General features: G+C 43.4%; 2 protein-coding genes across 3 annotated transcripts in view; one reads left to right on the top strand and one right to left on the bottom strand.

Moving 5' to 3' along the window:
- Nucleotides 1-8,818, bottom strand: part of PLA1A (phospholipase A1 member A) — a 21,887-nt gene extending 13,069 nt beyond the window's left edge. Inside the window, exons 1-3 of the mRNA XM_058836486.1 lie at nt 8,763-8,818; nt 3,353-3,429; nt 1,559-1,760 (exon numbers count right to left, since the gene is read on the bottom strand). Of these exons, the coding sequence (XP_058692469.1) occupies nt 1,559-1,760; nt 3,353-3,425 (275 nt within the window). The 5' untranslated portion in view covers nt 3,426-3,429; nt 8,763-8,818. The remainder of the gene's footprint in view (nt 1-1,558; nt 1,761-3,352; nt 3,430-8,762) is intronic.
- The window catches only part of CD58 (CD58 molecule), a 23,438-nt gene continuing 17,294 nt past the window's right edge, over nt 8,186-14,329 (top strand). For both annotated transcript variants that reach the window (XM_058836518.1, XM_058836526.1), the window contains exon 1: nt 8,186-8,288. In XM_058836518.1, coding sequence (XP_058692501.1) covers nt 8,252-8,288 — 37 coding nt within the window. In that variant the 5' untranslated portion in view covers nt 8,186-8,251. The remainder of the gene's footprint in view (nt 8,289-14,329) is intronic.

Genomic DNA, 14,329 nt, shown 5'->3' on the forward strand with positions numbered 1-14,329 from the left:
GCTTCACATGTCTCAGAGGAGGCTGCCAGACAGAGGCTGAAATTTATTTTTGGTGCCAGACACCCACACCTGGAAATTTTTTTTTGGTGGTGGTGGTGTAATAACACTTTCCAGAATGCTCTGATTCAGGAGGGAGCCAGATATTTTAATGAATGAGATAACATCTGCAGGGCTCAGGCTGAGATCTCACTCTCTCTGTGGTGATTCATTCAGTCACCACAGAGCCCACCTGGAGCAAGTGCAGTGACTGAGAACACTTGGAGTCTTCTCTGCTGCCACTAGCAGGAAGTCTTTGGCCAGATCATCTGGTCTTTCACCACTACATTTTCTCATCTCTAGACAACCAAAAAAAAGATAATCTGTTCCAAAGAATTCCAGGAAAACCGAGGAGGCTCCATTCTACCCAGTTTCCCTAATGCCAGCTGGTGAAGACTGTGCTATTTCTCTTGAAGGCAACAGCTGTTTTTCTGAGAAGACCCTGCAACACCTGCTAGGGTTTCACCCTGGTTTTCTATGCACTTTCTATTCAGGCTTTTGCACTTCAAAACAAATGGTATTATATATTTACACTGACTGAAAAATGGCACAGAAACTTGCAGAATGATGTCAGTTTAAAAAAACCAAAACAGCTCCAATCCCAACACTTTCAAGAACAAAAGGATAATCTGTCTGCTTGGGGTTCAAAATGATTCATTAATCCAGGCTATTGGGCATGAAATCCAATAAGACAATTTAAAGGGACAAAAATCTTAAAGAAAAGGCTTTTTAAATAAAAATGTTGAAAAAAGGAAAGAGATAGAAAGATGTGACTGAAGACAGAGAGGGAGAGAAAGGAAGAAAGAGAAAAAGAAAGAGAGAGAGAAAGGAAGAAAGAGTAAAGAAAGAAAAAGAGAGAGAAAGAATGAGATAAAGAGAGAGAGAGAGAAAGGAAGAGAAAGGGAGAGAGAGAAAGAGAGAAAGAAAGAAAGAGAGAAAGAGAGAGAGAGAGAGAAAGAGAGAGAAAGAGAGAGAAAGAGAGAGAAAGAGAGAGAAAGAGAGAGAGAAAGAAAGAAAGGGAAGAAAGGGAAGAAAGGGAAGAAGGGAAGAAAGGAAGAAAGGAAGAAAGGAAGAAAGGAAGAAAGGAAGAAAGAAAGAAAGAAAGAAAGAAAGAAAGAAAGAAAGAAAGAAAGAAAGAAAGAAAGAAAGAAAGAAAGAAAGAAAGAAAGAAAGAAAGAAAGAAAGAAATTGATACTAATTTCTAACTTTTTTTAGGCTCCGAAGGGTGTGAAGCACACAAAAGAAAATACATCGGGTCACAAACTAAAGGACTTCAAGTTGTGCTGTAAGGTGGGGTGTCAGCAGCATTTTCCAACAGCCTCCCAGAAAATTCCTGGGTCCAGTTTGGGGCTGAGAATCCCAGTCTCTGTTCTTAGCAGTTATTTTGCATGCAGTCACTCTGCTGGGGAGGTGAGAAGGTCACACAAGCAGGAGAGTTGTGTGCCAGCCAGTGTTTGGGAATGGTCTCGCAGTGTTTCATTTCCCAGTGAAAACTTAATCACAGTGCTCATCTTTCTCTCACCTGAAGCCATGGATGATGATTTTGGTTTCCAGGCTGCTGTTGAAGCTGCAGTTCTTGATGCCATCATCAGCTGAAATGAGTTCTCCACAGCTGGGGCTCGAGGAGGTGAACAGAAGAAACTGGACCTTCAGTTTGCTGCCCCGTAGGAAATTGGCTGTCTGGAAGTCAGTGCAGTGATGCCCTGAGAGTCTGTCCGTATTCCCTGCAAAGGGGGGAAGTGGCACTTTTAGTCTGTGTCTGTGCAATGGGAAAAAAACACCCCTCATTCAAATTCATTAGGAAAATGAAGGTAGCAATTTCACTTCTATTAATAAAGATTGAAAGTATAGAGCATAAATTAAAATAAGGCAATTCTGGAAACTTTGCCTGACTGACAAAGTAGTTTCTGACCTTTGATGGAATTCCAGCTCTCTGGGAAAATAACCATGGATGTAATACCAGCTTTGACTTCTGAGAGTTGTTTCACCAGGAGGTGAGTGATATTTTCCTGGGTTTTTTTTTTAGCAAATTGGCCACCTACACCAGCCACTAAGTACATTTATGAAGTGGCTGTTAGATCTTTAAAAAAAAACGGCTGCTGACAGGTAATCACCACAGAATGGGGATATTTCTATTCAAATTCTGGTAAGCTTAGTAAAATGTACAAGTCTAACTGACAATTGCATCAAAAACCCAGAAGTAAGTATGAGAGTGCTCATGATAAAATATGAGAATGCTGATGAAAAAATATGTCAATGATAATTTCACTATTGATTCATTTACTGGATGAAAATGCTTTATGAGAAAGAAAAGGTTGCTGCTGGAAGGTACTTTGACCTAGACAGAAAAAAATAAATATCTGACCTGTAGCTAGAAAAACACCTGAGCAAATTTAAAAAGCAAGCACAAAAGTTCAGCAGTATGAGTCACTAGCAGTGTTACTTTAAGAGCTGGCAGAGTGGCATCCTGCTGCAATGACAATACATGCACCTTCCCCTTCCGGACTGGAGGAAGTTAAACAGCCTTGAATCTGACGTATGATAAAATAATTATTCATTTATATATTTTTAAATCAAACAACCAGCTTCCCAATTTCCCTCAGAAGATACTTTACACCAGCTAGACAAAACGTGGCCTATGGGTCAGCACAAAGGAGTGAGATCCAATATTCAGATTCCCCTAGAAGGATGTGACCATCCCTTACTGTTGTTTATTTCGGTCTTCCTGTGCACTAACAAGGAAGACAGAGATACTTTTAGAGATCTTCTTGGAAAAAATGTAGGCTCTGTGCCAGTCTAAGTAGCAAAAGTGGGTCCAGTGCAGCACGGTGAGCGTCAGAAATGACGGAAGATGAGGGGGATCATCAGTAAAGGCAAGGCAGGAGGTGCAGTGCAGTGAAACTGCAGGTGATGTGGGACTGTAGATGTGATCACTAAGGCAGCCTCGCTGACAGTACAGTTAAAGAAAGAAATGGAAGTGTGGCATTTGTCTATTTTCTCTCAGCTACTACACTTGCTGTGCTTTTGAAGCAGGAGATGCCACTGCCAGAGGCCAAGTGTTCCCTTTTCTGCATCCTTACATTTCAGGGTAAACCTGAATCATTCTTGTAAATCAGGTTAATGGAATTAAATCACTGAGAGTGATTGAATCAAAGCATAAGAGAAGAAAGGGCCATTCTTGCACTACTTTTTCTCCCCAGCACCTAACAAGATTATTGCAAGGACCTCTTGACATACAGCTTGTTTAGGGAGAATTGAATTCAGATCCTTCTCTGTAAGATCTTCAACCCCTGCCAGGCGCTCATGTTTTGCTTACCTGTTTGTGCTGAGCTGGGCAACAAGAGGACAGCAAGAACAACCAGCAGTTTTCTCTTCAGATCTTCATCCATCTTCCTGTTCGTCCAATACAAGCATAAGGATTGTACAGGGGAAAACTAGCTATGGTTAATGATCAGCTTGACTCTGTAATGATCAATCAGCCTGTGCACTTTTGGGAAAATGACCGAATTTGGATTTTGAGCAATTACCTCTGCTCTTATTTAACCACTACTCAAAATTTGAAGCAGAGGCTTCACTGACTTTTTGGTTAAAGAAGGTGTTGATCTTCCTTTCCTCCCTGCCTCCCTTTCCTCAAGGGAAGCTTCTCACTTCATAAATCAGCCAGTGAAACCAGTCCCAGCAAGCGATAGAGTTACAGTGCTTTATCCTTGCTACCTAGACCTTTCTGCCAAATGCTGAGTAGGGATGCTGGTTTATCACAAGGCTGCACAGTAAGTCTATGCCAGGAAGATTCATATCAGCCTTGCATCGTATTTTCCTACTGCATTGCTGCCTTTCCTGTATTTCTACTTTTGGTCAGATACCAGTAACAGTCTAAATAAGGCAGAAGAGTGGATTACACATGAAAAGTGAGGGGAAAGGCAGGCGAAAATGTAACTGGTGGTCATATTACCATAACATGTCCAGACCACATTTTTTAGGGCTTCAGTAATGTACCAGCGTCATAAGCGTGCAAATACTTTAAAGAGACCTTTGAATAAAAAACTTTACCACTTTGATGTGTACAGATGGAGAAGCATACGTGCACACCCAAACGTGTAACACAACAATTATGATGTGGAGGTACCATATTCCTGGCTGAGATGGACTTTCAGGTAAGGACACACCTGTATCCTCTGTGGTGGTCCATCATGCTGGACAAGGCAGCTTCACCCTTGGTGAAATGGCAGGAAGGGCAACGAGCAAAGTAAAGTTCCTGTCCAGGTACTAATCTACCGTGGCTTAGTTGAACAACAAAATAAAGAAATTTCTTCAGTCTGATCAGAAAGATGACCAAAGACATTTCAAAAAGCAATCAGGCATTACTTTTCTTTAGAATTATTGGTGATAGCAGTAATTTCCTCACTCCAGATTGTTCCAGCTGAAGGCTTTGGGGCTGTTTTAGGCAGAAAATAATTTTATTTCCAAGTCTTCTGATATAAGTTTCTCCAGTTTGCACTGAAAGTTAGGCAGCCTCAGCTGACTGGACTGGAGGACTCTTGAAGCCTCACCCCAACTTCATCCTCCCAGAGATACATACAGAGATACCTTCTGAGCCTGAAGTACTTGCCTCCAGAATCGAGCTGGCTTATTGTCAGAGAGGCAGGACCTCTCACAAATATGTGATTGTGTTTTTCAACTCAATCAATTTTCCAAGGCTGAAAGCTGCAATGCCAATTGCCATCTCCTATCTTCCAGCCCATTCTTCATCTTTCCATCCCCAGAACCAGATTAATCTTATTTTATCTTACAAATCTCAGATTATAAAATAAAACCTGTGCACTCCAATGGGCCCATTCCTTCTTTTCCAAGTCCTATGGAAATTTTGAAATGCCATGTAATATAAAGCAGGCACCTGTATTACAGCCCTAGAGTTAAACAAAACTTGGGCCAAGATGTGCAAGATCTGTTTTTATTTTGTGATTTGCAGAGCTGTTAAACAACATCCTGGTGTTCGACAATTCTGCAAATGCACAAAACTGGCGTTTTTTTAAAAAGAAATGTCTTAATGAAATTGAAAATTCTGTTTCCTGAGTAGTATTTTTTTCTGAATTCTCAGATTTAGTAATTCCTGGAGGTTTTTTTTTTTTACTATAGCAGCACACTGTGTGATTCCCTATGCAAACAGCAAAAGCCACTCAAGTTACTCTGTGCTTAAAATGCTCTTACTAGTACAACTGTTTTGGTCTGAGGGGTTTTCTTTTTATTGCTTGTGAACTTAATTACAGAGTAATTACAGTTCTATTAATTCAGAAACTTAATTCCACTTATCTTGCTTCCCAATGGGAGCGATTATAATGGCAATGGGAGCACTGTTGCAAAGACTTTCAAACCACTTTAGATTTTGTTTAACAGTCCCTTACAGAGCACAACCATGAAGCACAGTGTGATTTGCTTGAGTATGTCAAGGATAGTGAAAACAAACAAACTTGATTTTATGCACAGATTCTTTTAATTAAAAAGAAAATTTCAGAAATGTGCTGTCTGCACATTCAAGCAAATGCTGAAAGTGCCCAACTCAGCTGAAAGTGTTGAGTCCCCACTCACAAAGCAACAGCCAGTAGAGGCACATAAGCACATAAGCAAATATCCTGTTGTCAGGTGGAAATCTCATCACAGGAAAATTCACTTAGCCTGGAAAACTAATTTTTGATACTGGAAACAATGCAGTTGGCATAGCAGCACCTTGGGGGAAGCTAAGTGTGAGCTAAGCAAGTGATGACTATCTAAAACCTCTCCCTGTGGCCTTTGAACTTGAAGAAGGGCATTAAATACACCTTCATTAAATTCTGGATCCTCCCTACTGCTGGAATACTTGATCTCAGAGCTCCTGTATTTTCTGTCATTTGCCTGTGAAGTAGAAACCATGTTAAGCGTGTAGACTCCTGTGTATTGCTCCCAGGACTGACAGAGGAACCGGGATTAGTTCTCATCTCAACAAAAAGTAATTTGAACTCTTGGCTTTCAGAAGTGTGTCTCAGCAATGGCAGAGCAGGATGTATGCATTAAAGATTGTCTTGGCAACAGAGGAAGGGAAAATATGGGCAAGTCTGCCTGGGTACTCTGTCAGGAAAGGAGGAAAACCAGCAATCTGAGCCTTTTTTGAGTACTTTATGGATCTTTCACCTGTATAAGTACATATAAGGGAGAAAGCATCCTTACCATGTATTACCAAGTAGAAGAACCTAGCTGAGGGCACCAGCCTCCAGGTTCAAGTTTCTCTCTCAGTTTCTCTGCCCTGTGAAGCCCTAATCATCTTCTACAACGTGGAGCAGCTCAATAGGAACATAGGTCTGCCTTAAGAGCATGTGGGTGACCTCCGTGGTTCCTTCCACCCTAAAATAACCTGTTTCAAAGTGAAACTGCTTCAAATTTCTCTCTCCTAACCTCAGACATTTCATGACCTACAGGAAAGTTGTAGTGTGCAAACATCCTCCCAGCAACAAGATTCAATCCAAAGCCTCTGACATCTTGGGAGAACATTTTACCTGAGAAGAGGATGAGTCAGCAGCACAGAACAGATGCTCCTGCCATGAGAGTGCTGAAGGAATGTGGCCATGTAACATTTCTGGCATAAACACTGTGACTTGCAGCCTTCACAGCACAGGGAGCTCCTTTGGATGCTTGTCAAAGATTAAGAACAGAGGGGAAAAGGGATAGAAAAGCTCTGTGTGGGTTTCTGTCACTGAGTAAAAGGAATTTATGGGATGGGCCTGTCTCCTTTTGTGAGTTGCATGTCATGATGTTCCAACACAGCTATGGAGAAAGGATCAGTATTATTCTGTTTTTGTAAGAACTGAACGAGACAGCATTGCTCAGTTCAAGATGCAGCATCATTCCACCTCATGCAGCAGCCGTCAGTGAAGAGTAAAAGGAGCTTACAGTAACTCCTAGAAGGAAGGGGGAAAAAATCCCTGAGTTGGAATAACTTCAGTGCTTACTCTGGAAAAGGACCTCTGCTTAGAGATATCCATGGCTGCCAATTTTTTTCAGATTCTGTTGTGTGAAGTGCAAAGCTGAGGTCTCTCAAAAAGATGGTGAACAGCCCAGCACAGCTGCTTGTCAGTGAATGTGGGGGCCAAGTGCACTGGGAGAGATCTGACTGAGAGACAAACCTGTGGTGAGAGCCTCCCTCACAGCACTGTGCTGTGCTGCTGTTCCCCAGGACAGACAGACAAGCTGCTGAGAGCTGGGCATTGAGGCTGTAGGGTCTGCACCTGGACTCTTCTCAGCCAGGGTAAAGCACTGGGAGTGGGATACAGGGGAAGGAGGTTGAAGCATCCACTCACAGCAACTCACTGCCATGAGAGGAAAGCTTACTCACAGCTGCCGCTGGAATATTTGTCAGAGTAGCAGTTTTTTAACAGTTGCTGAGTACTTATGTTTTCCAAACTGTTGTGGTATTTTCCCTTTCTTCCTCAAAAACACTCAGTAGTGTCAAGAGGCCAGTCATCCATGAAACAGAATCTAAGTATGTTTGAGTTTTGTGAATGGGCTGTTCAGCAGCTGGTGTCAAAGAAAACCCCTAGAAGTTAGAGCTGGTTTTTGTTCTATTTCTTTTCCTTCACTCACCATCCCCAGAGAACAACTTCACCTTGGGTGGAACAGGAGAGCATGGCCAGGCTTAGCCTTGAGCCCACCCCTCAAAAGGAAGCATTGCCAGGTGTCCCTCGAAGAGAACAGTGGACATTTTTGGGAGTGTTAAACACCGGGTTTCAGGGAGTATTAGGAGCCGAGGTGTCCCTGCCCATGGCAGAGGGGTTGGAACTGACCCAAACAATTCTGTGATCATTTTCTAAGGCGACAAGCTGCTTGCTGAAATTCTCTCTTCACCTAACCTGCGCAGCTCCCACTCCACACTAAATTGATTTCCTTTCAGCTTTTCAATTACCAGAGATGAACCTCCCTGATGGAAGAGCAACACAACTTCTGTCACCAGCACCTGCTGGCGCTGCGCCCCACGAACCACAAGCCCCTATCGTGGCCCCACCTGGCACTCCAAGGCCCCGCATGGCATCCCACACCGCACAGGATGTGCACGGGGGGCGGCTGAAGCCCCTTTTCCCCACTCCCCGAGTTCCCAGAAGTGCCCACGGGGAGCTCCCGGGGGAGGGCCGGGCTGGGCGGTGCGGGGCGGGTTTTGCTTTCTCTTCGGGCAGTGATCGCTCGGGCAGCGATGTGGCTGCCGCTCCTGTGCCTCACGTCCGTCCTGGGTAAGCTGCGAAAGGGCGGTGGGGACCCTTCCCGACTCCTTCGCTCTTCTCTCCCTCCCTCTCTCCCTCCCGGTCTCCGTGCCCGGGGCAGCGGGAGCGGGGCACCCTCGGCCGCCGCTCCCGGCGAGTTCGGATGGGCGCTCCCGGGGAGCGGCGGGGGCGAGCACGGCAGGGATTGGGGAGCGGGGGGGGACGAGCACGGCAGGGATTGGGGAGCGGGGAGAGGTTCCGGGGATGCCCCGGGAGCTGCCCCAGCCGCCGCCATCCCCCCACGAGCCCGGCGACAGTGGCTCCCTGCCCAGGGCCCTGTGGAGCCGCGTCCCTCCTGCACCGATAGCTGCGATTACACAGCGGCCATCAGCACGTTCTGGAACTCCCCATCCCATTCTCGGCAGGTTCCTGTGCCCCGTTTGTTTCAAACTTGCGTTAACGGGATACCTAGGTGGGGATGGGTGCGAGTTTTGTGGTACCCACGCGAGGGGTGTCGATTCCTGCCCCGAGGTTACCCCGTCCTGTGAAGGAAGCAGCTCCACAGCACACGGGCAGCCTCCTCCTCCTCCTCGTACCGCTGTGTCCGGAGGTGTTAAGGAAGTCAGGAAATCCCTTTTTACTGTAGAAGTATTTTTGTCTGTTTATTTTGTATTCTGTGTTCGTTTTTGCTCATGGACAAAGTTCTCAATCGTTTTGTGCTGGTCTGGGGCTTTTTTAGAAGTTGGTTTTGTCTGGTTTGGGTTTTGTTGTTGGCTGGTTTTGCTTTGGTTTTTTGTTTGTTTGTTTTGGTTTTTCAGGGGGGTTTGGTTGTTTGGGTTTTTTTGTAGAAGTAAATTATTACTATTAACTGCTGTTAAAATAATAATCAAAGGCCTTCTTAATCCAAATTGCCACCGCTGTGCCTTAGGAGCACAATCCTTACACACACAGCCCTTGCACTGGGCTGTGAACATCAAAATTTCTTCATTCTTGAAATTGAACATGGATATACAAACTTTCTTGTTGTCATCAGAGCGAGCTGCTATTGCTAGGTGTGCCAAAAAGCATGATTTAATCTATGAAGAACTTATCATTCCTCTAGTCTAAAGGATTTCTTCTGACTTTGGGTTTTGGGTTGTTTTTTGGTTTTTTTTTTTTTGCTTTGGGAGTTTCCTGAATGTGCCTAAAATAGGAGCTATTGTGTCCCCCTGTTTAAAAAGGAACTTCTCTGCTGCTGAGCCTTCAGAGCAACTCCCTGTGATTTCCTCCTCATACCATTCTAGAGGTCTTTAGCAGGCTTTATTTAATTGTTACGGAGAGATCCAGTTCTGTAAGAGAGCGCTGGGGGTCCAGGTGTGCAGGGATGACCAGTGGAGAAGCCAGAACATTGCACACCTGCATGAGTCTGCCCATGTTAAGCCTTAGCTGCAATTTCTTACCTCACCTGCAGCGCTTTTGCAGAGAGTTCTAAATGAGTGTGACTAAGGCATGATTAACTGGGTATGTTCTTCTAACTTTTTCTGTGAGTCAAGACACTTTATTACCTTGCTTTATCTAAGTTGGTGTGCTGCTGCTGCTGCTCTGCATGTCTCAGTCCACCTACTATATAGACTTATATAGAAAAAAAAGATTCCAGGTTCCAAAGAACATACAATTCAAAGGAAGATGTGATGGTACTTGGACAACTGGAGAGGGTAATTGTGGCAACAAGTATCATAATGTTGTCCTTTAATGAAAAACTTAGGTAGTTCTGTTGTCTTCTCTGTAAAACTTTGATTCTAAAGTGGTTGGTTGGAGCAGGAGATCAGGAATGCAAACCCTTTACTGTTGTTCACTAAGCTAAATAGGAATGGTGTTCACACCATGTTTTTTGTTTGTAAGCTTGCATTATTGCTGTTATTTGTGTGTTGACTGTGTCTAAATGTTTAGTGTTAATTTTAACAAGGTAAAATAATCTATCATCTATGTGAAAATTAAGACCATGAAAGGCAGACTGATCTGCCCAAGTACATGAAGTAGATCAGTACTTGGCATGCAAATTTCTAGCCTTGCAAACACCTGTTCTAAACACCAGGATGCTGTTGGAAGATCCTCATCCTTTGTCAGCCTTCTCCTCCAGAATCCTTTCTCCGTCCAAATTCAAAGCACTGCATTTATCCCATTCACGTTGCTGAATGTCTGGAGTAGGGGAGAAGACCTGTGGAAGCCAGAAGTTGCAGTGTAGTTTTGGGTGTCTTCAGAATTCCTACTCACCACATGGGGATTCTTGCTTTTCACAAAGCCAGGCCAAGTCAGTTTTTTATCTGACGGAACCTCAGATTTGTCAGTTACAAGCCTCGCCTCAAGGCTGTGGAAGGACTTTGATTTTAGACCTACCAAGAGCATGCTTCTTCAGTTGTTGGAGGTTCAAGACAAAACTCTGTTCAGATTTGGGACTCTGGATATTGTACGTGGTGGGGAAAGAAAGTCAATGTGGTATTTGTGGCCTAGTTTGGTGAAGGAACCCACTGAGAGAGACCTTTGTGTCCTCCCTGTGGAGGAGGTGGATAAATAATACCACACCAACAGGAGGATCACAGTGCAAGCCACACCTCTGGGGATGTTCTGTAGCACTGCAGATGGCAGCCAACTTCTATTTGCTTCAGCTGCGTCAGGATCCTGCCCCAAAAGCAGAGGGGATATGGGAAGTAAGCTGGATATGTGAACTAGAGCACCTAGAAGCATTCTGCGTCTGCAGTGAGGCTCATCTGAAAGCTACACAACTTTCAGTGTTCTGAGCATCAACCCTTTGTTATGCACTATTACTGCCTTCTAGTTCTTGCATATTTAGAGGGATTCCTTACTGCCATTTCCATTGTATGTTTGCATTAATGGTTGCTTCCTTTCTCAGTTTACCTTCTTAATAAAAATTGAGTTAAATTGAGAAAACTTGTTTCACCTAACTTCAGCAGAAGTTGCCTCTCCAGTGCTGAACATAGACTGACAACCTGAGGGCTGATAAAAATTATTTTTCTTTCATACTACTTCTGAGAGTGACCAGCATAGAAACCAAACTTTCCTCAATATGGCTTTTTGTGTCATTAGGCAGTTCAACAAGTATGGGCTAGCTTTTATTTTTTTATTATTATTTTAAAATTACCTGGATTTTTTTTTCCTCTATACACACAAATATATGCTCCTTTCTACATTTTTATTGATCAGAAAAACAACTCAATGAGAGGTGTTGTGAGAACTACACTGCAAGGCATTGTGACGAATGTGGGAAAATCTTGACACGTAACAAATTCTGCTTGTTTGTGGAATGTGATTATTTTGTGTGCTGCTAATAGAAATTATTAAACATACATTATTTAAATTTTTTAAAATAGTATAAATTGAAAATTCAGTTATCAGCACTATGAAGCTGACACCTGCTTGTGTTGTCCTGTCTTGAATCTTCCTGAATAAACAGGAAGTTATAAATTCCTCATAGAGGAAAAAAAAATCAAACCTCTGCCCTCTGGTTAAAAGCTTTTTATAAGAGCTGAGGTTGTTATGTCATATCAAAACCAAAATGAAACAATATTTTTTACCGAAATGAAACAATATTTTTGCCATTGCTATTTAACACTACAGGATGAACCCAGTGACAAAAATTTATGATAGTTTCTTGCCTTAATGTGATTAATGGCCATAGACTTTAGAGAGCCAAGATCATCTCTGCATTGCATATACAGACTCCTTTGATCCTGAGGGTGTTAAAGGTGTTCATAGAAAAAAAAAAAAAAAAAGAAGAAAGAAAAAGTGGGTGTAAGTTTGTTTATTTTTGTTTTTTTCCTTACTGGAACTCCTTTCTGCTTACAGCCTCAGGAGAACCTATTGGCCGTGTTGAGGGTGGTGATAGAGGGTTTGTAAGAGACAGAGGTGGTAATTTGGAATCTGTTTAAGCTGGTGTTGTCACAGGTTGAGACCAGTTGCTGTCTATGGCATCAGTTTGTGCCATCCTCTATAAGTAGAACTGCAAAGATGATCTGGCTGAAAACGAACCCAACTGAAGGAAAGAGTTACCAAGACAGATTATTCCTCAGTGCTGTTGATCACGGAGCCTACATGAAGACTGTGCTTGTACAGCATAGGAAGTGCTGCTGTCTGGGTGCTGGGAATAAGTGACCAGAGGATTTGGAATCATAGAGTGGTTTGGGTTGGGGGAGGCCTCAGTGATCATTCAGTTCCAGCCCTCTGCCATGGGCAGGGATACGTTCCACTAGACCAGATTGCTCAGAGCCCCATCCAGACTGCCAGGGATGGGGCATCCATTCTCTGGGCAACCTGTTCCAGCATCTCTGGACTGCTTTCAAACTGCTGCTTTTGTTCATAGTTCAAGGTAGGCTTAAATGCAAATCAGTTCTGTCCCTAAGCAAGGCCTAGAGACTGTAAATAATCAATAATCTGCAGGACACAATGATCCTCCATAACAGTTAACCACTGCTAAAACTGGCAATTCCCAGTCCTCTCCCTCCCTTGCCTGTTCCGGTGGCCAAACACCCTCTGGGTGAAAAGCCTTTTTCTAATATCCAACCTAAACCTCTCCTGGCACAACTTCAGACAGGTCTCTTGGATCCTGTCACTGGTCACCAGAGAGAAGAGATCAGTGCCTGCCCCTCCTCTGTGCTTTTACTCTCATTCTTCTGCACTTAGCTCACTTCTGCTCCATTCCATGCAGGAGCCCTGGTGTTCCCACAGTGAGTCACATCCTGGAGTTAGAGTCCTTCTGTGTGTTCTTTTGTTGTTTCTTTAGCTGGAGTGGGGGTGTGTGTCAAGTACAATCTGTCAGCAGATTGTTCTGGCTGCTTGCCTATTTCACTGCAGGAACAGGCAGACAAAAGAAGGGAGAAGGAGGAGTAGGTAAGTTAACCCTGTGCTTTTGGTCACCAGCATAGTTTAAAAATAACTGGGTAACCTCTACATGGGAATGCTGCCTGTTATTGGGCCCTTGCTGAGGGATATGACTGAAGGTGTGGATTTTGTGGTGGGGAGGGACCCAGGCTTGTTGGTAGGTGCCACCCTTGGGTCCTGACTTTGTTGATTGTAGAGCTCTGTAGATGCAGCCCCATATTGCCCAGGGGAGCAACACACACATCTGTGAACGTGCTGCAGTGTGCAGGAGAACACCTCTGCTTTGGATGTTACATGTAAGATTTGCATTCATTCCTGCACAAGTCTGATTTTATCTTGCAACAGCCTGGGCTTGTTGTCAACCACGTTCTCTCTCTCCTGGCTGTAGCTTTTGCCTGTGTTTTTACACCATGGGTCTAAGTGCTTTCTTACTGGAGTTTGGGAAGTGAGTTGTGTTTGTGGCCTGTGGGGGAATTAAGAGGACTATGGTTGGTGAGTATTCTCATAGTCTGGACTGAACATTTATTTCAGGGTTTTATGCACCTGGTGGTTTTGAGGATTAGGAGGGAACATAAATGTCTGCTGATTACAGTTGCTGGAGGAATAAAAAATTTTAAAAAAGCTGAAGAGAGGGATAGTTGGGAAGTTACAACAAATAAGAAAAAAATCTACTCTTTAGAAAGCCCTACTCCTGAAGCAAATAGTTCCTTGCCATAAACTAATTAATAAGGACTTATCCACTCGATTTCACCAGGTGGAACGTTAGTGTCTTAATGGTAATAGGAGAACCTAGCTGCTGCCTGTACAGACCTAATATATACCTATATGCATTTCAAATATTTAGACCAAAAATATTAATGTTAGCATTAAAAATAAAAAGGGCTTAGGTTACAGATATTCTCAAAAATAACTAGGCTTTACATCAGCTCCAAGAAAAATAGTGAAGAAAGTCAAACCAGGTAGACAAATACAGTAATGAAACATTTATTGCTGGTAAATGGAGTATTAAGTTCTACTTAGTCTGAACTGGATATGGATACCTTTAGCCTGCTAAAATGCTGAAAGAATCAGAATTAGTCTGGGGGGAATTAAAACTCAAGTACAGCACTGAGTTGTGTGGGACTGGCTGCTGGAGTAGCGGGAGCAGAAGATGATGTAGACAAGGTGAAGTGGTGGGTTTGCAGAAGAGGCTTTGC

The sequence above is a fragment of the Poecile atricapillus genome, chromosome 1 (assembly GCF_030490865.1).
Source record: "Poecile atricapillus isolate bPoeAtr1 chromosome 1, bPoeAtr1.hap1, whole genome shotgun sequence".
NCBI lineage: Eukaryota > Metazoa > Chordata > Aves > Passeriformes > Paridae > Poecile > Poecile atricapillus.